At 48.2% G+C, this 23,328-nt stretch overlaps 2 protein-coding genes across 2 annotated transcripts in view; one reads left to right on the plus strand and one right to left on the minus strand.

Moving 5' to 3' along the window:
* Window positions 1-8,079: 8,079 nt before the first annotated feature.
* Window positions 8,080-10,978, minus strand: LOC125753010 (basic proline-rich protein-like). The gene is made up of 3 exons (XM_049097148.1): window positions 10,832-10,978; window positions 8,745-10,262; window positions 8,080-8,265 (listed from the first exon to the last, which is right to left on the minus strand). The coding sequence occupies exons 1-3, from the start codon at window positions 10,976-10,978 to the stop codon at window positions 8,080-8,082; spliced, it is 1,851 nt and encodes a 616-aa protein (XP_048953105.1).
* Window positions 9,813-23,328, plus strand: part of INPP4B (inositol polyphosphate-4-phosphatase type II B) — a 707,387-nt gene continuing 693,871 nt past the window's right edge. The window contains exon 1 of the mRNA XM_035702054.2: window positions 9,813-9,884. The gene's annotated coding sequence lies outside the window, so the exon portion shown is untranslated. The remainder of the gene's footprint in view (window positions 9,885-23,328) is intronic.

The raw sequence follows: 23,328 nt of genomic DNA on the forward strand, positions 1-23,328 counted from the left end.
TGAGTCACTCATTGGTTTTCATCGTAACTTTTATGAAACTGAGACTTAGTCCTAGAAAATGTTACTTCCGTTTAGACCAAATAAAATCATTGTCTTTGGTTGTCTTTTCACATCGATGAATTTTCTCAATCATTTCCTAACGTTTCCAACGATCCTATTGGCCCCAAGTGCAGGGCTTCAAAGGAAGAAGGTTCTTGAGCTCTCTGCTTGCCCAGCATCCCCCAGAGAGAGTGCTGCGTGCGATGTGTTCTGTGCGAAATGCTTAAGCGCTCTTTACGAACAAGGAAATCTGTGACTTTATGCTTTTCTGGGTCTGTGCAGGAGGCAGTATCACTGTATATTGAAAAGAAAAGTTACTCTGAAGTTTCCAAGATCCTCAACAAGCTAGTGATCCTACACACGTGCAGATACATCACACACTCGTTCGCCCGTTGGTGTAACGTGCGGTACTATTTTCGGCATGACACAGGTGAGTTTTCTCCTCGTGTTCTTTTCAAATTCCTTCTCTGCATCTTCTCCGGCATCAGTTGTCCCAAGAAAGAGAAGCATGATTGCCACCAGAGAAAGAGGAGGCTGTGGTGTGGAGGCTGTGGTGCCGAGGGCGGGAAGCAGAAGACTGGGGCACGAGCAAGAACAGGGAGGGGATAAGGGACGGGAGAGTGGCTGCGGTTGTCTTTCCTCCCCCTCAGGGTTAGCCTGCGGGGGACGGGCAGTAGATACAGTGAAGCACACTCTGCACTGCCCCGAATACGGCACATTCTAGAGAATTCTACACTCAGCCTGGGGCAGGGTGTTAATGAGCATTGACAGAGGAAGCTTCTAGATGGACGGGCAGTGACGTCCCATGATCTTCATGAGCCACATGGGAATCCAGGGCCCCTGCTGATCCTGTGAGGGAAACCGAGGCACTGAGGGCATGAGGACTCAGAGGACACTTCTGGAGGAGTAGGCCGCAGGAGGCCCAGACGCAGATGCTACCGGGGGCACGCTCGGACCCACTGTGTCCTGCCTCGGTGGCCAACGCTGGTTTCACCAGCTGGGAGCAGGTCACCAGGACACGGTGGAGCTTGACCAGAGCACAGAAAAGGCACCTCATATGGTAACTTGTAGGGGACAGTGGACAGAGACGAACGACTGGAAACAGGGTGGGAAGGATATAGTTTCCCGTGGAAGCGACGGAGTCGACAATGAACAGAATGTGACAAGATATTCAGGAAGTGGCCTTAGCTCTGGAAAGTACCACTTGCTCCAACCAATGCCAATTACCACGAACATTTCCCACAAGTGTGTCTGGTATGTAAGTTTGTCATTGTCCGCCACTAGCGACATAATTAGGTAATAAAAAATATTTGGTTGAAAATGAGGACAAGAAGAAAAACAAGATATTTTTGCTTTTGAAGACTTCCGTTTTTCTTAAAGTTATTTTTCTGAAGTTAAATTCAACTTGCCAACATATAGCATAACACCCAGTGCTCATCCCGTCAAGGGCCCCCCTCAGTGCCCCTCACCCAGTCACCCCCACCCCCCGCCCACCTCCCCTTCCACCACCTGTAGTTCGTTTCCCAGAGTTAGGAGTCTCTCATGCGCTGTCTCCCTCCCTGATATTTCCCACTCATTTTCTCTCCTTTCCCTTTATTCCTTTTGACTAATTCTTATATTCCCCAAATGAATGAGAACATACACTGTTTGTCCTTCTCCGATTGACTTACTTCACTCAGCATCATACCCTCCAGTTCCATCCACGTTGAAGCAAATGGAGGGTATTTGTCGTTTCTAATGGCTGAGGAACATTCCATTGTATACATAAACCACATCTATCTTCTTTATCCATCATCTTTCGATGGACACCGAGGCTCCTTCCACAGTGTGGCTATTGTGGACATTGCTGCTATAAACATCGGGGTGCAGGTGTCCCGGTGTTTCCCTGCATCTGTATCTTTGGGGTAAATCCCCAGCAGTGCAATTGCTGGGTCGTAGGGCAGGTCTATTTTTAACTCTTTGAGGAACCTCCACACAGTTTTCCAGAGTGTCTGCACCAGTTCACATTCCCACCAACAGTGTAAGAGAGTTCCCTTTTCTCCACATCCTCTCCAACATTTGTGGTTTCCTGCCTTGTTAATTTGCCCCATTCTCACTGGTGTGAGGTGGGATCTCATTGTGGTTCTGATTTGTATCTCCCTGATGGCAAGTGATGCAGAGCATGTTCTCATGTGCATGTTGGCCATGTCTAGGTCTTCCTCTGTGAGATTTCTCTTCATGTCTTTTGCCCATTTCGTGATTGGATTGTTTGTTTCTTTGCTGTGAATCTAATAAGTTCTTTATAGATCTTGGAAACTAGCCCTTTATTTGATGTGTCATTTGCAAATATCTTCTCCCATTCTGTAGGTTGTCTTTTAGTTTTGTTGACTGTATCCTTTGCTGTGCAGAAGCTCCTTATCTTGATGAAGTCCCAATAGTTCAGTTTTGCTTTTGTTTCTTTTGCATTCGTGGATGAATCTTGCAAGAAGTTACTGTGGCCGAGTTCAAAAAGGGTGTTGCCTGTGTTCTCCTCTAGGATTTTGATGGGTTCCTATCTCACATTTGGATCTTTCATCCATTTAGAATGTATCTTTGTGTCTGGTGCAAGAGAGTGCTCTAGTTTCATTCTTCTGCATGTGGATGTCCAATTTTCCCAGCACCATTTATTGAAGAGACTTTTTTCCAGTGGATAGTCTTTCCCGCTTTGTCGGATATTACTTGACCACAGAGTTGAGGGTCAACTTCTGGGTTCTCTATTCTGTTCCATTGATCTATGTGTCTGTTTTTGTGCCAGGACCACACTGTCTTGATGACCACAGCTTTGTAGTACAGCCTGAAATCCGGTATTGTGATGCCCCCAGCTATGGTGTTCTTTTTTAACATTCCCCTGGCTTTTCGGGGTCTTCTCTGATTCCACGCAAATCTTAAGATGATTTGTTCCAACTCTCTGAAGAAAGTCCATGGTATTTTGATAAGGATTGCATTGGATGTGTGAATTGCCCTGGGGAGCATAGACATTTTCACAATATTAATTCTTCCAATGCATGAACATGGAATATTTTTCCATCTCTTTTGTCTTCCTCCACTTCTTTCAGAAGTGTTCTGTAGTTTTTAAGGTATAGATCCTTTACCTCTTGGGTTAGGTTTATTCCTAGGTATCTTATGCTTTTGGGTGCAATTGTAAATGGGATTGACTCCTTAATTTCTCTTTCTTCAGTCTCATTGTTAGTGTATAGAAATGCCACTGACTTCTGGGCATTGATTTTGTATCCTGCCACACTGCTGAATTGCTGTATGAGTTCTAGCAATCTTGGGGTGGAGGCTTTTGGGTTTTCTACGTAGAGTATCCTGTCATCAGCGAAGAGGGAGAGTTTGACTTCTTCTTTGCCAATTTGAATGCCTTTAGTGTCTTTCTGTTGTCTGATTGCTGAGGCTAGGACTTCCAGTACTATGTTGAACAGCAGTGGTGAGAGTGGACATCCCTGTCTTGTTCCTGATCTTAGGGGAAAGGCTCCCAGTGCTTCCCCATTGAGAATGATATTTGCTGTGGGCTTTTCATAGATGGCTTTTAAGATGTCGAGGAATGTTCCCTCTATCCCTACACTCTGAAGAGTTTTGATCAAGAATGGATGCTGTATTTTGTCAAATGCTTTCTCTGCATCTATTGAGAGGATCATAGGGTCTTGTTTTCTCTCTTGCTGATCTGATCCATCACATTGATTGCTTTATGAGTGTTGAACCGGCCGTGCATCCCGGGGATAAATCCCACTTGGTCTTGGTGAAGAATCTTCTTAGTGTGTTGTTGGATCCTGTTGGCTAGTATCTTGGTGAGAATTTTTCCATCTGTGTTCCTCAGGGATATTGGTCTATAATCCTCCTTTTTGGTGGGGTCTTTGTCTGGTTTTGTAATAAGGTCATGCTGGCCTCATAGAACGAGTTTGGAAGCATTCTGTCCCTTTCTATCCTGTGGAACAGCTTTAGTAGAATAGGTAATGTTTCTTCTTTAAACGTTGGATAGAACTCCCCTGGGAAGCCAGCTGGCCCTGGACTTGTGTGTCTCGGGAGGTGTTTGATGTTTGATGACTGCTTCGGTTTCCTCGCTGGCTATTGGCCTGTTCAGGTTTTCTATTTCTTCCTGTTCCAGTTTTGGCAATTTGTGGTTTTCAAGAAATGCATCTATTTCTTCTAGATTGCCTCGTTTGTTGGCATATAGGTGCTCATAATTCCTTTTTAAAATCGTTTGTATTTCCTTGGTATTGGTTGTCCTCTTTTGTCCATGAAAAAAAGTGTCATATTTCTTTAAGTGCAGCAGCATCATCCTGTCACTTCCAATCCCTCTACTCCTTGAATACAGCTGTCTTTACCCAGTGATTGCCTATAATTTCTCCATTTATGATTCTATTATTTTTCTGGCGTTTACCAAACATAATCATGTGAGCTATTGTGCTGTAAATTACAGACATGATTCTCTTTAAGAAAATAGAGTTTCAAATAATACGTTAGTGGAAAATTATATATATAAGCAGGTATTTTTTTGGTTAAAAAGATTTTTCACAGAATCAGATTTAAAGAACCAGATCCCCTGGGGCAAATATTCTCAATCTGGAGTCATAGATGCTATTCTGAGAGATCAGTGCACACCCAGAAAATCCATTAAAAATGAATAATGTAAGGGATATATTCTTTAAAGTCAGTAGAGTCTTTAAATCTCAGGTATAAAAATATATATATGTAATTTTTCTACAATAAAATTAACTCACAAACTCCCATTTATAGTAAAAAACAGAAAACTTTATTCAGTTTTCTTAGCCCTATTAAACTGAGGGTATCTGGGCTTAAAACTCACCCCGTTTAAGATACTGTTGCTCCCTTTCTTCCTCCTTCTCCCTCACTCTGGTCCAGGGGAGACTTATGAAGCCCTGTGACATTGGGGGATCCCCTGGGAAGTTGGTGACCTCTCACAATTTCCAAAGAGGTGCCTTGGTCTCTGTCCTCTGAGTAAGAGTGAAGCACAACTTTGCTCTAGTGAACAGGCACTGACTATTCCGAGGTCGTCGCTTGTCGCGTGCCTCACGTGTGTGATGCCATGGACTTGTGGCCATATCTGTGCACCCGAGTCAACAGGACACACGGTTCCTGGGTATTTTGGGTAGTTGCCCTTCCAGGTGGCCTCTCCACGTCCCATTGGCTGGATCCCTTTTGCAACGAACTTCCAGGCCTCCTACAGCTCACACGGTCCCATCCTCACTAGGTGGTACCATGAAAGCACCCCGGAGGCTGGACAGGCCACAGTTCTCAGCCGCTCAGCTCCAGGGAACGCATCGTAACCTCCATATTTCCACTTTACACCCTTGTGTTCTGGGCTCTTCTATTATGACAGATTCTCCCAACACTCCAGTGGCAGACCTGGATACAAATTTCTTTACTCTTGAGCCCTGTTAACATAAAGGGGAAATCTCTGCCGCACCTCCACCTGCGAGACCGTTCTGGGGGTGGAGGCGGCGCCTACCTGGTCTGGGCTATCTGCGTCTTCTCAACTCTGTATGCGGAGGCCCTGAGCCCAGGGCCCCGGAATGGGTCTGTATCTGGAGAGAGGGCCTCTAAGGCGGTGTTCGGGTTAGGTTAGGGTGGTACCCGACCCAGTCTGAGGGCTGTGCACAGGGAAAAGGCCACGTAGGGACACAGAGAAAGACGGTCACCTTCAGGCTAAGTGGAGGCCTCCGGAGAGAGCCACCCTGACAGCAGCGTGATCTTGAACTTCCAGCTCAGGCACAGCGAGAAGTAAGGCTCGGTGGTTAACGCCGTGTCGCCTGGGGTTCCACGGTGGGCCAGCCGGCCAGCACCTCAGCCTTCCCCGCCTGGCCTGGCAGCGCTCCCACCTTCTACGAGCTCTGTTTTCTGTTCCTGCCCGTAGCTCATTTGTGTCTCGTCCAGCGCAGGTGTGCGTGGGGAGGGGACTTGTTCCCTAGATGTGCGTGAGCTCCAGCACCCCCTACCCTCAACTAAATTCTTGGCTTATATTTACTGGGCATTTAAAAAATATATATTTATCCATGAGAGAAACAGAGAGAGAGACAGAGACACAGGCAAAGGGAGAAGCAGGCTCCCTGCAGGAGCCCGACGCGGGACTGGATCCCAGGTCTCCAGGATCACACCCTGGGCCAAAGGCAGATGCTCCACCGGGGGAGCCCCCTAGGTGTCCCCTCACTGGGCATTTGAATCTTTTGGTAAAGAATCTAGATTCTTCGTTTCACTTGTTCAGATGGGGAGGACTGATAGACGAAAAAGGAAACGTGGTATCTAGAGTCTGAGCGCTCACGTCCAGGTGACCGCCCGCGTCCGCAGGGGACGCCTCCCCCATAGGGGCCTGGGGCCACCGCCAGTGCTGAACTGCGGACACACTACATTTTCCTGCACGTACCAACCTATGATGTGGTCTAAGTTACCCATCAGGCGCGGGGAGCTCCGACGCCCGCGAGCGAGCCTCCAGTGGAACCGCTGGACAGACAGTGAGGGAAGTGTAGGCCACTCCGGGTCGAGCCCCAGGCCATATCCCCAGCCGGGGCGGTGACCTGGGGAAGGCCCCGCGCTGCGGTGGAGCGAGCGGCACGGCGGGGCCTGGTGGCCTGGAGCCGGTGATGGGGGCCCTCTGACCACACATCACGGGGGGCCCCTGTTTCCAGGCAGTCACGGAAACGGTGGAAAACGCAACCGTATCTCGGAGGCGACTAACGTTAGGGTGTCACATACCGTCCACCACACACGTGTGCATCTGCTTGTACTTTTTTTGTAGGGAGAGTGTGCAGCTCTCTTAAAACTTCAGAGGGGTTCACGACCACAGAAACGTTAGGGTTCACCGGCCGATTATGCTTGAAATATGATTCATTTGCAAATATATGATTTCTAGACCGTTTACAGATGCAGCTATTATGTAAAGGGGAGCAGGACGCTCATGTTCCGGAAGTGTGAACGGCGTCGCGCTCATTCCTTCGTTTAGAAACTGCTCTGATTGAATTTGCCCGAGGAAAGCTGCTACAGTAAACTGCGAGGCCCTCCTTGCACGGAGCCCCCCGGAATCGTCAGGAGGAGGAAGGAATCGCCTCACCACGGAGCGGGTGTCACGCCGGCCCTGCCCACCCTGCCTGATTGTGTTGCTTTAGCAGCAGGGGGACCCCCGGGAGTCGTGCTTTTGACCTCTGGCCGCACAAGGATACCTCAAAAGGAGACGAGGAGGGCTTAGTCCTTCACAGGTAAGCGGAATTAGGTTGGGGCACAAGTGGCTGAACGTTCAAGGTTCGCACAAGCGGACGCTCGTTCCAAAGGAGTCGGTCGAGGCGCAGAAGCACCTGCACCTCTGGGCCTGGAGGACCTGGCGGCGGCGCCGTGCCAGGGCCCTGACTCGCTCCCTGCCTCCCCCTCCCGTCCTGTCCCCTGTGTCCCCAGACCCTCAGCCCCCGCCAGCGGCCAGGTGCCAGGTGCCAGGTGCCAGGCGCCTCACAGCCTCCGGGCGGCCCCTGCGCGGGGCGCTCATCCGAGGATCTGCCGGGCGCCCGCCCTCGCGGTTCACGCCCAGGAACACGCGCTGCGGCTGCGTCCGAAAGGGACCGGGTAGTACTTCGCACGCACCACGCAGTCCTCACAGCCGCGTGCACGCACGCGCACGCACACGTGCTTACACACGCACACCCACACACGCATGCACACACAGGCACACATGCACGCACGCGCGCACCCACACACGTCCACACGTTCACACACGCACACACACGCTCACATGCGCACAGACGCACACATGTGCACCCACACGCCCACATGCCCACACGCTCACACACGTGCACACACGTACACATGCACACTCACACGTCCACACCCCCACACGTGCACACCCACCCCCACACACGCACGCACACACACGCCCCCACGCACGTGCACGCACGCACATCTCCACCCCAGGTCACAGGACAAGTATGTTAAAGTGTTTGCAGCTCTGGCGGCAGGACGCGGCTCGCCCCGGGCTCAGCGGGGCCCGGAACCTTCTCCCCCTGCTGCCCTGAGACTCCCTCAGTCTTCCTGGACGCGGGGGAGGGCCGCGCCCGCTGCTCCTCGAGGGTCCAGGAGTCCCGTCGTCTCCCCAGGGCCCGGCGGGATGCGCCCCCGTTTCAAGCCCTCGCGGGACAAGGTGTTTTCCCAGGCAGGATAGGCTGCTCGCCGCTGCGCGGTCCACACCCCGCGGGGCCTGCCCGGGCGCTGGGAGACACGGGATGGGCGGGGGCAGGGGGTCTGCGGGGGAGCTGCGGGGGGCCGGGGGCAGGGCGAGGGAGAGACAGGGCAGGGGGACTGCGGGGAGGTTAGTGGGCAGGGGGAGGGGGAGACGGGGTTTAGGGGGAGGGGGAGACGGGCAGAGGGACTTGCGGGGGGGGGGGGCAAGGGGGAAGGGGCAGGTGGCTGCAGGAGGGCAAGGGGGACGAGGGGGAGGGGGAGATGGGGGCTTAGGGGGCAGGGGTAGGGGGAGACGGGGCAGGGGAGCGATGGGGCAGGGGGAGGGGGCAGGGGGCTGCGGGGGCTTAGGGGCAGGGGGAGGGGCAGACGGGCAGGGGGGCGGGCCGGGGAGGGCGGGGCGGCCGAGCGCACTTCCTGGCCTCGTGTTCAGTCTGTACACGTCCCTGGAAAGGGCAGCGCGGGGGGCGGTGCAAGCGCTGCGGGGGGGGGGGGGACCCGAGCACGACCTGGGGGTGCGCTCGTGGGCGGGGCGCGTGACCTCGCGGCACTCTGCTGTCCCGGGCCGACGTGGCCGTCCCACCTGGGCCTTCCCGCCCGGCAGGCGTGGCCCGGGCGCCCGCTCCCTCCGCAGGTTGCGCGGGCGCGGGTTCAAGGCGCCCGCGGGCAGGGCCGGGCAGGGGCGCCCCGGGGACCCGCCAGCCTCGCGTCACCTCCGAGCGGGCGGCTGGAGGCCCCGGGGACGCCGCCAGGTGGCACCTGCGAGGCGCGGCCGGAGGGCAGCGGCCCCGCATCCCCACATCTCCGAGTCCCACACTCCGCATCCCCACATCCCCGCGCCCCACACTTCGCGTCCCCGCGCCCCGCATCCCTGTATCCCCGCGCCCCGCATCCCCGCATCCCAGTATCCCCGCGTCTCGCATCGCCGCATCCCCGCGCCCCGCATCCCCGCGCCCCGCATCCCCGCGCCCCGCATCCCCCATCCCCGCATCCCCCATCCCCGCATCCCGCCGCCAGGGGCTGCCGTGCACCGCGGCCCGCCGGCTGGGAGCGGGGACCTGGGTCTCGGGAGCCCCGGTCCCCTGCACGCGGACGCGCGGAGCGCAGGTCCCGCGGCGCAGTCGGGCTGCCGAGGGCGTGTCCCCGCTGCCGAGGTGCGGCCCGGGGCGGGGGGCGCGGGGGGCGCGGGGGTCCCGAGCGCGGCGGGCGGCTGTGCGGGCGAGCTGCGCCACTGGGGACGGGCGCCGCCGCCTTCGGGCCGCTGGTGACATTGGGAGGAGGGCGCTGGGGGGGGGCGGGGGAGGAGGAGGGAGGGGGCGACGCTGCGGGGGCGTGGGAGCAGCCGGGGAGGCGGCCGCGCCGGAGACAACTTCTCCCGGGCGCGCGCGGGGGGCGGGGGGAGGCGGGCGGCCGGGGGAGCGGCGGGAGCCTGGGGAGCCTCGGGGAGCCTCGGGGAGTCGCGGGGAGTCTCGGGGAGCGGCGGGGTCTCGGGAGCCTGAGCCCCCCCCCGCCCCCGCCCCCGCCCGCGCCCGGCCCCCCGCGCCGCTGCCGGGCTCGGCCCTATAAATAGCAGGTCGCAGCCGCTCCGCGCGCGCGGGGGACGCAGGAAAGTGGGGCCGAAGTGCCCGCCCGGCCGCCGCCGCCGACAGGTAAGCCCCGCGCGGGCCGAGGCCGGGGAGGGGAGGGGAGCGGAGGGGAGGGGCGGGCGGGGGCGTCCGTGCGCGCCAAGTTCCGCGGTCCCCCCGCCCCGCGCCCCGGCCCTGCCGCCTCCTCGGGGCCCGCGCCGCTCGCCCTGCCGCCCGCGGGGTCCCCCCCCCAGGCGCGGCCTCGCGGAGCCTGCAGGGCCCCCCCTCCCCCCTCCGCGAGAGGCCCGGGCCCGCCGCCCCAGAGGAGGCCGGAGGCGAGGGAGGCGGAGGTGCGGGCGGAGGTGCGAGCGGAGGTGCACGGCCTCCCCGCGCCCGCCTGACCCCGCCGCCCCGCGGCAGCCCCGGCCCGGGACGTGGGGGGCCCGGCTCGCAGCAGCCCCGCTGGCAGGACGGGGCCGGGACCGGGGCTGCCCCCTACCCCCCCACCCCGGGACTTGCGGGGCCGAGGAGCCCGGGTGCCCGGCTGCACAGCGCGCTTCTGCCCCCCCATCCTCTCCCCTCCCCTCCCCCGCCCCCTCTCCCTCCATCCCCATCTCCTCCCCATCCCCATCCCCATGCCTCCCTCCCCTCCCCCTCCCTTCCCCATCCCCATTCCTCCCTATCCCTATCCCCATCCCTGCCCACCCCTCCCTCCCCCTTCCCCTCCCCTCCCTATCCCTCCTCATCCAATCCCCTCCCCCTCCCTTCTCCACCCCCATCCCTCCCCATCCCTATCCCTATCCCTCCCCTCCTCCTCCCCATCCCCTCCCCCTCTCCTCCGGGAGGGGGTCTCTGCCCCCCCGCCCGGGTCGCGGTGCCGGTCCGTGTGGGGACAGGAGGATGTGCCCATGGACCAGGTGGCTGCTGCCGCGGCACAGAAGTTGCAGGAGAACCCACCGGGGCGCTCTTCTGTTCCTCCCGCTTTGTGAGCGCGGCCCCGCGGCCCCTCGGCCCCTTCCCTTCCCCGCAGCCAGGTGCCCCCGGTTCCCGCGGCCCGAGGCCCTCGCAGCTCCAGGTGCCGCGCCCGCGCCTCGGCTCCGTCTCGCCGGCAGAACTTGCTCACCGAGCTGTGGCCTCGTAAAGTCGGTGACGGCCCCGGAGCCAGAGGATGGACGCATCCTCCCCCTCATGGGGCAGAGCTACCTGCCCAAGACCTCACTTGTCACAGGGGGTTCCGAGTGGGGCCTGGACCACAAGTGGCAGCGACCTGGCTGATGCTGAAGCCAGTCAGGTGCAGGGCACCCAGGCGGGGCTGCACACGAAGGTGAGGGCCAGGGCATCACCCCTTAGCCAGGGTTTTGTCCTGGGCTCCTTGGCCATGTGCTCGCTGACACATCCACAGTCAGAGTAAATGACCAATGGCCTCGTGACAACGGCATGGCCTTCCAGAATTAAACCCCTTCACATGATGCTAATGTAAAATGCTGCTGCGGTGGGAGGCTTCTCGGGCACATTTCTCTAAAATGTTGATTTAGAGGATCGTCCTTGAAAGGTTATGACATTTGCATGTGAAGCGAGTCTAAGTGCTCAGCGCGGTTAAGAAGCGTCTGTGCTGGTTGGAGCATGGCTCTTGTTTGGGGGACAGTATTCTCTTTGGGGGACAGTATTCTCTTTGGGGGACAGTATTCTCTTTGATTCGGCAGATCCAGATCGCTGTGTCTGTGATGAACTAACGAGTGGCTGGAATGCACGTATTGACACCTGTGTCTGGCCTTTGAGCCTCCGATAAGGCATGAGAAAAGCCAGACAGACCAAATTTAGTCTTGTCCCCCTATTTTTCTAAAGAAGCACATGGTCAAAGTTACAGGCAGGAAAGACTTTTAAAATGTTGAATCTGAGCTTTACTTCGGGAGTGCCAATTGACTGAATGACTTCGTTTATCATAGGATTTTTGTGCAAAGCCTCAGACTCATCGGTTAGATTTGATTGTCAAACAATGCTGTTATATTTTAGTTGCATGAAATGGAAGCTCATTAAGCTTGGGGAAAAAACCCAGATATTTGTTTTAAATTGTGCAATTTGAGAGTAATACATTTCTTCTTGGACACTTGGGAGTTTCTTCTAGTACAAGTAATATAAGTCCCCACATGGGTAGCAGAGTTGACTTTTACTACTTTGAGGCAAAACCCAAGAGAGCGATTCTCCTAAAGACACAGGAAAAAAAAAAAAAAAACCCTGCAAACTAATCTCCTATCTCTTAGCAACCAAGTGGATGTCAGTTTCCAGGTAAGTATCTGACATCCGAGAATACAAACTTAAAAAAAAATTATGAAATCATAATTAGTGAGCAAAATGCTTACTGAATATCTATTACATTTTCTTATTTCACGGTGTGCAATACCAGCCAGTACTAATATTAGACATACAAATATCATAATTTTTGTAATCTTTGTGGAATAAGTTCCTGTCTTTCATAACCATGGGGATTCTAATAGAAATGTGCTGTTTTAAGTAATTTCAAGTTAAATGTTAATGTTTAGTTCAAAGCTGTGACTGTCTCTTCTGTATTCTGTGCTCTTCAACGTGTCTTATCTTTCTAAAGCCCAAGGGAATTTGCTTCATAGGCCATTTTGTTACCTTTTTTTTTTTTTTATGTTGAGTTAGAAATTCTTGGTTACAGATCTCCTTAGGACACACTCCTAAATATATGTACTTCCATATCCAGGCTTAGGAAATAAGGTTATTAGGTGAATCATTTCAGCTTAAACATTTATTTTTCAATAAATACAAATGATGATGCTATGATTGCATTGTGTGTGTGTGTGTGTGTGTGTGTGTGTGCGCAAATGCACGTAGCCTTTGTTTTCCGGAACTTTAAATGCAGTATGTATCCAGAAAACACAGTAAGGTATGTGAGAACCTTCTACGGAATCTTCAGTCTCAGGCACAATTGTCATTTGAATCAAGACATGTTAGTTCATTCACTTTATACATTTTTGCTACCTTGTAGATTAATAGGAGCATTTTAAAAAATGTTTATGGAGTTTTATAGTTAATATAATAAATATAACTAGGATATATGTGTATATATATCTATATATATACACATATATCTGTCATTGCAGTGCTTTTTCTTATATCAAGCAAAGTCATAACCACTATCTTATTTCCTGGAATTATCTTTATAGAAAATATACCATAAGTCCAGTAGAACATACAGGAGTTATAACTTTAGACTTTTTATTCAATTGACTAGTTTTCCTGATCATCGAGATGATATGATAGACGTAATCCCAACGTAGTAAGAAGAGTTGGATTTCAATATGTGTTCTTAAATCATAATTTCCGGACTGACTTTCTTAAGTTGCAATACTTTGAGTTACTCTTTTCTTCTGCCTTGGGCAGCCATATCAGCTGGGTACCTTGACCGTGTGGTGAAGGCCTCAAAATAGCCCTAATAGCCTCACTGTAGCCTTAATAGAATTAAGTGAAATGGACTTGGTAGTAGTCATTTGATTAAGCTGATTAAAGGAAATCTTGAGAAGTTTTCTAGATCATGTGGCTTTGATCAAAGATTCCTTTGGGAATTATCTAAATTAGTGATTTCAAGGAGATGAAGGTCATGCTTCCCTTAAAGGAAAAATTCTTCTCCTCTCTTTTCCTCATTTTCTCCCTTCTTTCTTCCTTCTTTGTTTCTTTTCATCTATTAGTCTGTCATCTATCAATTTTTACCTATTTTACCCTCTGATTATTAAAATGAAACAATGCAACAGGCCTAAAGTTGAAATCACTGAATTATATGGTCTATTGTCCACGTTCCAGGGATGGAAAAATTCATAGGATATGTAGGCAGCCTTAATACTCACACGGATTTTGAATTATTGGAATAACAACAACACTGAAAAGTATCTTCCAAGACCAAACTAAAAATAAGATTCTTAAAAATTTCCAAATATTGTTTTAAATATATCTTTTATTTTAAAATTTTAAGTACTTTAGAAGAAGAACCTGAGATTTTTAGGTTTCTCAAAAGGGAGTGCGATTTTTAAAAAGTTCAAGTCAAATAAAATGGCTTAAAGAAATCCTCTTATTATTTTTCTCTATGAAAAACTTAATTGACAGAAATAGGAGTCTTTCACTTTTCACTTTAGTTCTCAAAATGAATAGTTATGTGTATGAAGTAGAGCAAGGTGGGGATTCCATCACAGAATATGATGAAGCAAATAATATATACCTAACCATAGCAGGGTCCTCTATAATCCTTTCTTTAATCTAATTTTTCAGATGGTTCTCATTTCTTTTTCATGGGGCTTTATTTTTCAAGCCAGAGATGACTTCTAGCGATTAGCACAACTGAAACACACACACACAAATTATTCATCTCTGGGAAAATAAAGTAGAAGTAAAAACCAGTGGCATCTGAAATTGAAATTATAACCTGTAGACGAGGTAAGATTATAGCTCTGTTCTTAAGAAAGCTTGCAAGTATCATTGCTGATTATTTAACATCCCGTGACGCCTCTTTAAACGTCTTCCAGTGTCACACTTGTCGGATAACTGCACGTTACACCTAGAATGCCAGCATACATCGCATTCCTAACAGGGTATGTTGCATACTTTATGCGCAATGCAAAAAACCCAAAACCCAATACCTTAAAAAACCCCAAACGGTTCATGTTTTCATTAACAAAACCTGTAGCTTTTAATACTTAAACTCTAATGAGATCTTTCTCACCTGAATGTATGAGACAGCGCTGATTTTATGGTGTGTGTGATTCCTTTCTTTTTACATCGAATTAATTATGAATAAATATGTTTCAAATCTTTCTGGATAAATTTGCTTTCACCCCGAGCTTTTCCACTTTCCTGAAGATGTCCATTGTGCAGTTGGAGTTAAAGAGACATTGGGCACTAGGTGGCAGCAGGCAATGCTGAGTAGCCTTGCGTCATTTTAATCGCAATATATTCATTATTAAAGCTTTTTTTTTTTAGAAAAGGATATATTTATGGTGTGAGTGTGTTAATGAAATTGAAATCAACCGGCAGCGGAGCCTTTAGCAGTATATTGAGAAGATCTACCGTCTACAAGATTTTAAAGATTTGAGTCTAATATTTAGCACGCACCCTGGTTTTATGTAGGGTCTGCTTCCGTGAGGGATTGTTAGGAATTAATTGAATTAAATATGCCAGAATTCTGCTTATGACCGAGTAAGAGAAAAGGAAAGGGAAAATGAAGGGAACAAGACGGGAAAGAAGCCATATGGCCGTTCCAAAATAGACATCACATTAACTGTTTGCACTTTAATCCTAATCCTCTCACTATAGAGGCTGAGGAAAAACACTTTTTTTTTCTAGGGAGTAGAATGCTATGGTCGTTAAATCTTCTCTATCTCGTTGCCGTTGGGACAATGCACAACAAAAACAAAACCAGAAAGAAAACGTGCAGCTTGTCTCCTGGATGCTTCAGCAGATCCCTTGGCATCCTCCGGGGTGGTGCTGGCCTGGCCGCCACAGTGAGCAGCGTGGATCAGTTGGCACCATGCTCTCCCGCCACTAGGATAGTTGAAGTTCATCCGCGCCAGTTTTTTCTTGGTTCATCTCGATGTGTGTATCTCTGTCTTTGGCTAAATGATGGAATTATGGGTCTTGGCAGAGTTAATCAGTTTATTCCATCGGGGTACAGCGGAATGGGACTTCTGCATGGCTTAGCCAGCGGGTGGGTCGGAACTTCCTCAGGACCCATGGGGTAGGAATTTCAGCCCTATTCCCTGCACGTGGCTGCGGGGGGAAAGGAGGCCAAGGGGAAATGTAATCATCATAAATTGACACAATTAAGAAATACACTTCTTTAACCAAAGCTTTTTACTACATCAAATTAAAACTTGATAAAACATAGAGCACCTGGGTGGCTCAGTGGTTGAGCGTCTGCCTTCGGATCAGGGAATGACCCTGGGGTCCTGGGATCAAGTCCCGCATCTGGTCCCCGCAGAGAGCCTGCTTCTCCCTCTGCCTGTGCCTCTGCCTCTCTGTCTCTCATGAATAGATAAATAAAATCTTTAAAAAAAATTTTTTATTGGAGTTCGATTTGCCAGCATATCGTATAATACCCATCAATAAAATCTTTTGAAAAAACATAATAAGACATAGGATAGCACAACAAGCTCCCATGTATGTCCAGCCAGCTTTGGTAAATGTCACCATGGCTGTTCCTGGGTCATCCACAATCCCACTCACTCTGCCCTTGCCTCGAGTTTTTGAGAGCAAACCCTAGAAATTGTCAGAGGACATACCTTTGTGAAGTAGTTACTTACAAAAATAGGTGTTGTATGAAGGGCAATTTAAGGCCTAATTGTTGCAGTTCAAAGCTTCTCCTAAAAAGCCTGAAGTCTTGGCATTGGGTGAATCAAGCTCTTGACTTTGTTTCCAGGAAATATGGCAACTTTGAATCGTTAGGGAATGAATGTCAACATACATATCTGTCCTGTATATTCTGAATGAGCAGAGGTGTGTAGCCATGGTCCTTGAACGTGCTGGGTGCCCAGGGCGTGCTCAGCAGCCCATGACTGCCGTGGGCTTCTTAGGTGAAGACGTGAGTTGTCCCCGCGCCTCATTACCAGCTCTCTTGTGTGGTGTCTGAGGCCGGCCTGTGGCCTGCAGGACTCAGTTGGCACCAGTCAGCCTTCCACCGCTCACGCTAACCATACGTAACCTAGAGTGATCTGTAGTTTCGCCCCAGTAGGAACCTGAACCCCCCCACTCCCCACCCTGGAAACTGGCCTTTCAGTGAATGAGCTCAGCCAGTGGCCCAGTGTCGCGCGTCTAGCTTGCTTCATACTCCGGGTAGAAACGGTTTGGTCCTCTGCTTTGAGAATATCATGGATATTCTGAAATATACCTATGAGATGTTGTGTAGAGTTAGAATTTTAAATAAAATTCTTTCAGATTTCAAAACATGGATAGTAACCACTGTGTGATATTATGTGCCCTAGAGAAAAATATAATCCCGTTATAGAGAAAATAAGTGATGTGTATTGAGAGGGTTAAGATGCCGTCACATGTTCTTCATGTACATGAATTATATGGGGAGAAAAGCCCCTGTGTACTTCTCTTAATATTAGACACATGATTTTTGACTTTATTTTTGAAATTTACTATGGGGCAGCCCAGGTGGCTCAGCGGTTTAGCGCCGCCTTCAGCCCAGGGCGTGATCCTGGAGACCCAGGATCGAGTCCCACGTTGGGCTCCCTGCATGGAGCCTGCTTCTCCCTCTGCCTGGGTCTCTGTCTCTGTCTCTCTCTCTCTCTGTGTCTCTATGAATAAATAAATAAAATCTTAAAAAAAAAAGAAATTTACTATAATGTTTTCTTTCCTGAGCTCTGTTTTAAGGCTGCCTCCCAATTTATTCATGCTATTCATATTTCCATTTCTCATTTTATATTCGGGTGGGAGTGAAGAATGGTACATACTTAGAATTGTGTAATGAGAAGTAATTGAGCCAGTTGGCTTCTAGTTGATTTCTGGGATTTTTTCTTTCCTTTTCTTTCCTACTCATTTTTTCCCCTTGGTTATAAATGTAATACATTTCCCTGAAAAAAATTTGGCAGTAGAGACAAGTCTAAAGAGTCAGGAAAAAAAATCACCCGAGGACAGTAGTATTGACATTTAATGATATTTTCTTCTAGGATTTCCTGTGACTCTTTTACAGAAGTTGAGAATAAACTATGTGCAAGTGTGTGTGTGTGTGTGTGTGAAAATGAGTGTTCTGATTTTCTTTTTCCCACTTCGAATTCCATAATTCAATTCAGTTTAAAATTTGATTGAGCAGAGTGCCAGGTACTGTGTGCCAGGTACTATGCTAAGCTCTGTTCTGGTTTACTGCAATGGATGAAAAAAAAAATCACATTTCCATGCCTGTAAAAATTTTTTCTATCACTTTTTAATTGCTACCTAGTATCTAGGCATTTGGATCATCATCATTTGGTTACTCCTTCAACTTAGGCTTTTACATTATTGCGCATTCCCCCTTTTGCTGTTATTTCACTGTGATATTTTCCGTACGACCTCTTTTTCCAATATTCCTTGTCTCTATTTCTCATCGTTTTCTTAGGAGTGACTTCTAGGAGTAGTAAACTGGATAAAGGGCATGAACGTTTAAGATGCTTCTAATACATATTGCCAAATTGCTTTCCAGAAGGATTGAACGCATTTCCAGCCTCCCTGGAGGTACGTAGGTCACATCTCCAACCTCACCAGCCCTGAGCGATACTATTTTTTTTTCTTTAAGAAATCTTGTTATTGGGAAAGATGAAGATGGTTGTAACACCACCACCCCAACATCGTCAGTGATCACAGCAGTAACACTGAGCATCTCCTACACGCCGTTCATCACGCGAGACCTTTTTAGTGTCTCATGTGATCTTTACAGCAACCGTGAAGGAGAACAATATTATTATCCCACTTTAAAATGGGAAACTGGGACGCCTGGGGGCTCAGGGGTGGAGCTCAGGGGTGGGCCCAGGCCATGACCCCGGGGTCCCGGGATCGAGTCCCGCATGGGGCTCCCTGTATGGAGCCTGCTTCTTCTGCCTGGGTCTCTGCCTCTCTGTGTGTGTGTCTCATGGATAATTTTTTTTTTTTTAAAGGAGACTTATTTCTTGAGAAACAAAATGACTTATCCAAGGCCACGTAACTAGGAAGCGGTAGATTTAGGTCCTGGCCCATGATTGACCTTATCTTACTCCCGGGCTCTGAAGTGCTACCCTCTTCTTGTGCCATTTCTGGTTGGGTGAGGCTGGCTATGTTGGAAATGGTTATTTCCATTTATATGTAATTTTTTCAACATGGATTCCTGTCCTTAGCCAGGGTGTGTATTGGGACCTTAGTTTTCCTCAGTTCCCGTGTCCTTTGTGATCCAGGGCACTGTGTCCTTGTCATTTACGTCGTCTCTACCGTGTTCTTATTTTCTTTCGTGTGCAAGTTAAAAACGTGTCCGGTGAAGTTGAATGTCACATTTCTGCTGTTGCTTATTTGGCTCAGACAATACCTTCTCGTTTACAGGACACATTAAAATTTCCCTGAATTATTCTTCCCTTGGTACAACTTGATCCAATTCTTTAATGATTATTTTTTCTCCCGAGTCCAGCCAACACTGAGATGGCGTGAGACAAGACTTACATGGACTTCCCTCCTAAAAATAGTTGAGCATTTTCCAGCAGCAGATTCTGAATGATCCACTCACTTCCCATTTATCTGAGCTGCTATCTCGTCACATCCTGCATCACCTTATTGTAGAGGTAAACATACGCACCCTTCAGAGGGGGTCTGGTTCTGCTGTACTTAGTGCAGTTTTATGTCATTTCTTTTAGTAATTACATGTAGGTTTCAATGTTTTTATTTGCTTAATATCTGGTACGGTATCAAGATACCGTACCTCTTCCTGTTCTTTTTTTCCGTATTTATATGTAGCTTTTAAGATTCTCACTGATAAATCTCCCAGATTAATTTTAGAATTATTTGGTAAAGCAGCCCCAAACATGATTTTGGAATTTTAATTGAAATTTCATTGAGTATATGAATGAAATTGAGGAGAATTGCCACTTGGTAAGATTTAGTCGTCTTATCCAGGAACCTGGTGAGTCTCTCAGTTACTTTCTGATTTGGGGAATTTTTCATACTGTGTGTAAGGGCTTCTGTTAGACATCAGTTATTTTGCTGAAATACTTTCCTTTTTATGTTTCACTCTTCAGACTGACCAAGGAATAGTACAGCCTGCCCGATGCACCATGGGCCCACATTGGCTTCGCTCATTCACAGACATATGTTTGGCCTACTGGTATCTCTCTGTCCCTGTGGCAAGGGACCCAGGAGGCCTGAAAGCTTCTCTTCCCCATTACTGGGCCACCGTCTTGTCCTAAACATATATTTAGTTTGAATTATGTTACTTAAATTATCCCAAGAAGATACCTTTAGCATAAATATTTAAACCATCAGTATGAATAATAGTTCAACTTCAACAGCTCACTAATGAGATGTCATAAAATTGTCCACAGATATGTATTACTTTGTTTATCAACAGCGTACAAGGCAGCAAACATTTCTCAGTTTGATATTTGGTTTCCAGTTGTCAAATCCGACATAATTACCTCCAAGATCATCAATTTTGGCCCATTACAATGGGGTGGCAGACTTGGATAACCAGCCTGAAGCCGTAGCTTACCCGTCTGCATCTATACTCCAGTTACAGAGATTCTCAGAATGGAAATCTGGAAATGTTTTCATACGCACAGTTTGTTTATGAGTTTCCTAAGTGCTACATAGCCATATACGCCAGCTCTCTCCCATTGACCATGGTATGCCAAACTATTTATTTATTGGGATTATTCAGAAGATAATGTGAGTCCTAATGTGAGTCCTCCAGGTTTTCTTGAGGGGGAGACTTCTTTATCTGTCTCAGGCGAATGGATCCTACTTTTGCTGATGCTTCATCACGGGAAGCTGCAAATGGATAAGTAGAGGCATTATGCATATGCATGAGGTCTTCAGGCCTGCTCTTCTATACTTCCAACTGCGGTTTAATAATTTTCAGGAACAATATTGCACGGTGGAATTGTGCATGAAAGTTACAGATGAGCTACAAGGATTAGGGTATACTGAGAGCTGTGTTCGCTTCCCTGCCTAAAGCTGCAAGGGCCTGACCATGGATGGATCACCCGTCAGATTCCAGCAGCATCCACTTTTCATTTCATGGGCTAGATAATTAAGCTCAGCAACAGATGACAACAAGAGAAGAGCTTGTAATTTGCTTCTGTTAAGATCTTCTAATTTCCATGCTTAGGTTTATATGTTTCTTTTTAGCTCAAAACTGGAAGCAACCATAATGCACTAGCAGTGATGAAATTCCTCTCAAAGCCTCAAGAGACTTTTTTCTACCACTTGTTGAAATTTCCCCGTCAAAATCTCTTGGGTGATACGATGCTAGGGAGGAATATGTGAGAGAAAAACATAGACTAGTGCAGACAGTACACAGCAAAGAAATTGTAATCTGCTTCCAGCCCAGAAACATTAATTATAACAAAAAATGATAAAAATTCACTGAAAAAAATACAGCCTTAGTTCAAGAAGGAACCTTCAAAGATCTTTAACTATTTCTGTGGTCCGTTGTAGGATGACCAACATTCTGATTTGTTTGGGACTGAGGAGTTTCAGGACTAAAATTAGGAGAGACTTCAGCAAATGGGACGATTGGTCACCTTATCTCCACAAACATGGTGAAAAGTATAGGGAGAGTAATAGGTACAGATTTTTAAGTAACCTGTATTACTCAGTAGAAAGAAAAGATGATTTTTGGTTGTAAACATGTACCTTCAACATTCTATGGATAAAAACGATACAGAATCTGGACTCAGGTTGTCCTCTGCTGGCAGATACTCAGTATCTTTTATTTATGTACTTCTACTTATTCATAATTTATTCCCTGCATACTTCCAAAAATGATTCGAGATGGCTTACAGTAAAACTATGTGTAAAGATAGTGAGCTTTTATAGCAGTTCAATGATTGTGTAAAAGATCCCTTCTGGAGCTTGACTGAGAGTAGTGAGCTTGAAATAGTAAGTGTGCCAGTGCGAGCTCCGAGGTGCTCTCGGTAGAGCAGTATGTTGGGACATTTAAAGTCACTACACAGATCCTATCATTTTGGATAAAAAGATGGCAATTGCTTGAGCAATCCTTTGATATGATGAGGCTCTCACCAGACAGTCTGGGCGAGGTACTGGGAAGCCCCGGATGGAAGAGCTCCAGATCCATCCAGGTAGGAACAGCAGCTCTCTTCACATGCATGTTCTTGATTCTGGCTCCATATCCTGGTGTCTAATGTGGTGACTAATGCACATACTGTAGCGTTAGACATGGTGGTTTTGCATTGAAAAGACTGTTGTTGCATTTATTAGAAGACCTGGTCTGGATCTTTGTTCTTCCAAGTCTAGACTATAGCGATTTGGAGAAAGCTGTTGTAATCTACGTGAGGCTATTTTCTCATCTAATAAGTACAGATAACATTAACCATCTCATTGGGATGTCTGGGTGGCTCAGCGGTTGAGCGTCTCCCTTTGGCCCAGGGTGTGACCCCGGGGTCCTGGGATTGAGTCTTACATCGGGCTCCCTGCAGGGAGCCTGCTTCTCCCTCTGTGTCTCTCGGGAATAAATAAATAACATCTTAAAAAAATAATAACCATCTCAGATTTGTAGTGAGAATTAAGTGGGATTGTATACAAAAAAATACAAAATATACTGTAGAATCATAGTATTAAAATATTGATAAGCATTAGTATAATTATTTTTCTGTTAATATGTCCTATACACAGAATGATCATTTGGGACTTGATTATGGCTCTAAATGTAACCAAGGAAACAATCAAGATTCAACTTGGATAGGAGTAGGTTGGCAAGTATCTTTACTAGAGAGACACATTTATTCTAATTTATCCAAGTTAGTTTTTTGTTTTGTTTTGTTTTTGTTAAAATTTATTTACAGGGGTGCCTGGGTGGCTCAGTCCATTAGGCACCTGCCTCTTGATTTTGGGTCAGGTCATGATCTCACCATCATGGGCTCTGCACTCAGTGGGGAGTCTGCTGGAGAGTCTCTCTCCCTCTGCCCTCCTCTCCCTGCCCTGCTTGTGTGCATGTGTGTGCATGTGCTCTCTCTGTCTCTGATAAAAAAGTTTTGATTATAAATGTAATTAATTGACTCCATAAGCATAATAAGTGAAATTGCCTCATTATATATATATATATATATATATATATATATATATATATATATACTTATTTTTTATTGGTGTTCAATTTGCCAACATACAGTACAACACCCAGTACTCATCCCATCAAGTGCCCCCCTCAGTGCCCATCACCCAGTCACCCCCACCCCCCACCAACTGTCTTCAGACAGGATATGTCTATTCAGATGGCCACCGTCTCTACTACCACCTGTTATCTTACACTTGACCCACTTCACTTATGTGTGTTAATCGCCTGACCCTTGTGGGCATTTGAGCTTGTGTCTTGTAAACTAGAAACCACAATGAGTGGATTATATATTCCTCGAGCTATCTGTTATTATACTGTCACATAAAACGAATCTCTAGTAAATGTAACCTGTTATGTTTTTTGGTAGTGTTTTGGTTTGACTATGCTCTATGGCTACCTACAGCTTAAAACTTGAGCTAAAATAGAAATGATAGGCTGGACATTATTTATTTTTTTTAGGCTTGACATTATTTTGTGAAAATTAAGAACCTAGCATAGATTCTCATCCATATGTGTAGTTATGTCTCGTGCCAAGGAGTTATCTGTGGGCATAGCCAAGAAATGGTTTCAAAAACAATTCAGAGTCAGTCCATTCTGATGAGTTTTAAGCCATAATTTCCTTATCTATAAGGTGGTTCATCAATAGCCGGGTGCAAAATGTTATGAGGATCAAACATACTAAGAAGCGGAGAGTGTACTGTGTCAGAACATGGTGAGTCTTCAAGC

The sequence above is a fragment of the Canis lupus genome, chromosome 19, assembly GCF_003254725.2.
Source record: "Canis lupus dingo isolate Sandy chromosome 19, ASM325472v2, whole genome shotgun sequence".
NCBI classification, from domain to species: Eukaryota; Metazoa; Chordata; class Mammalia; order Carnivora; family Canidae; genus Canis; species Canis lupus.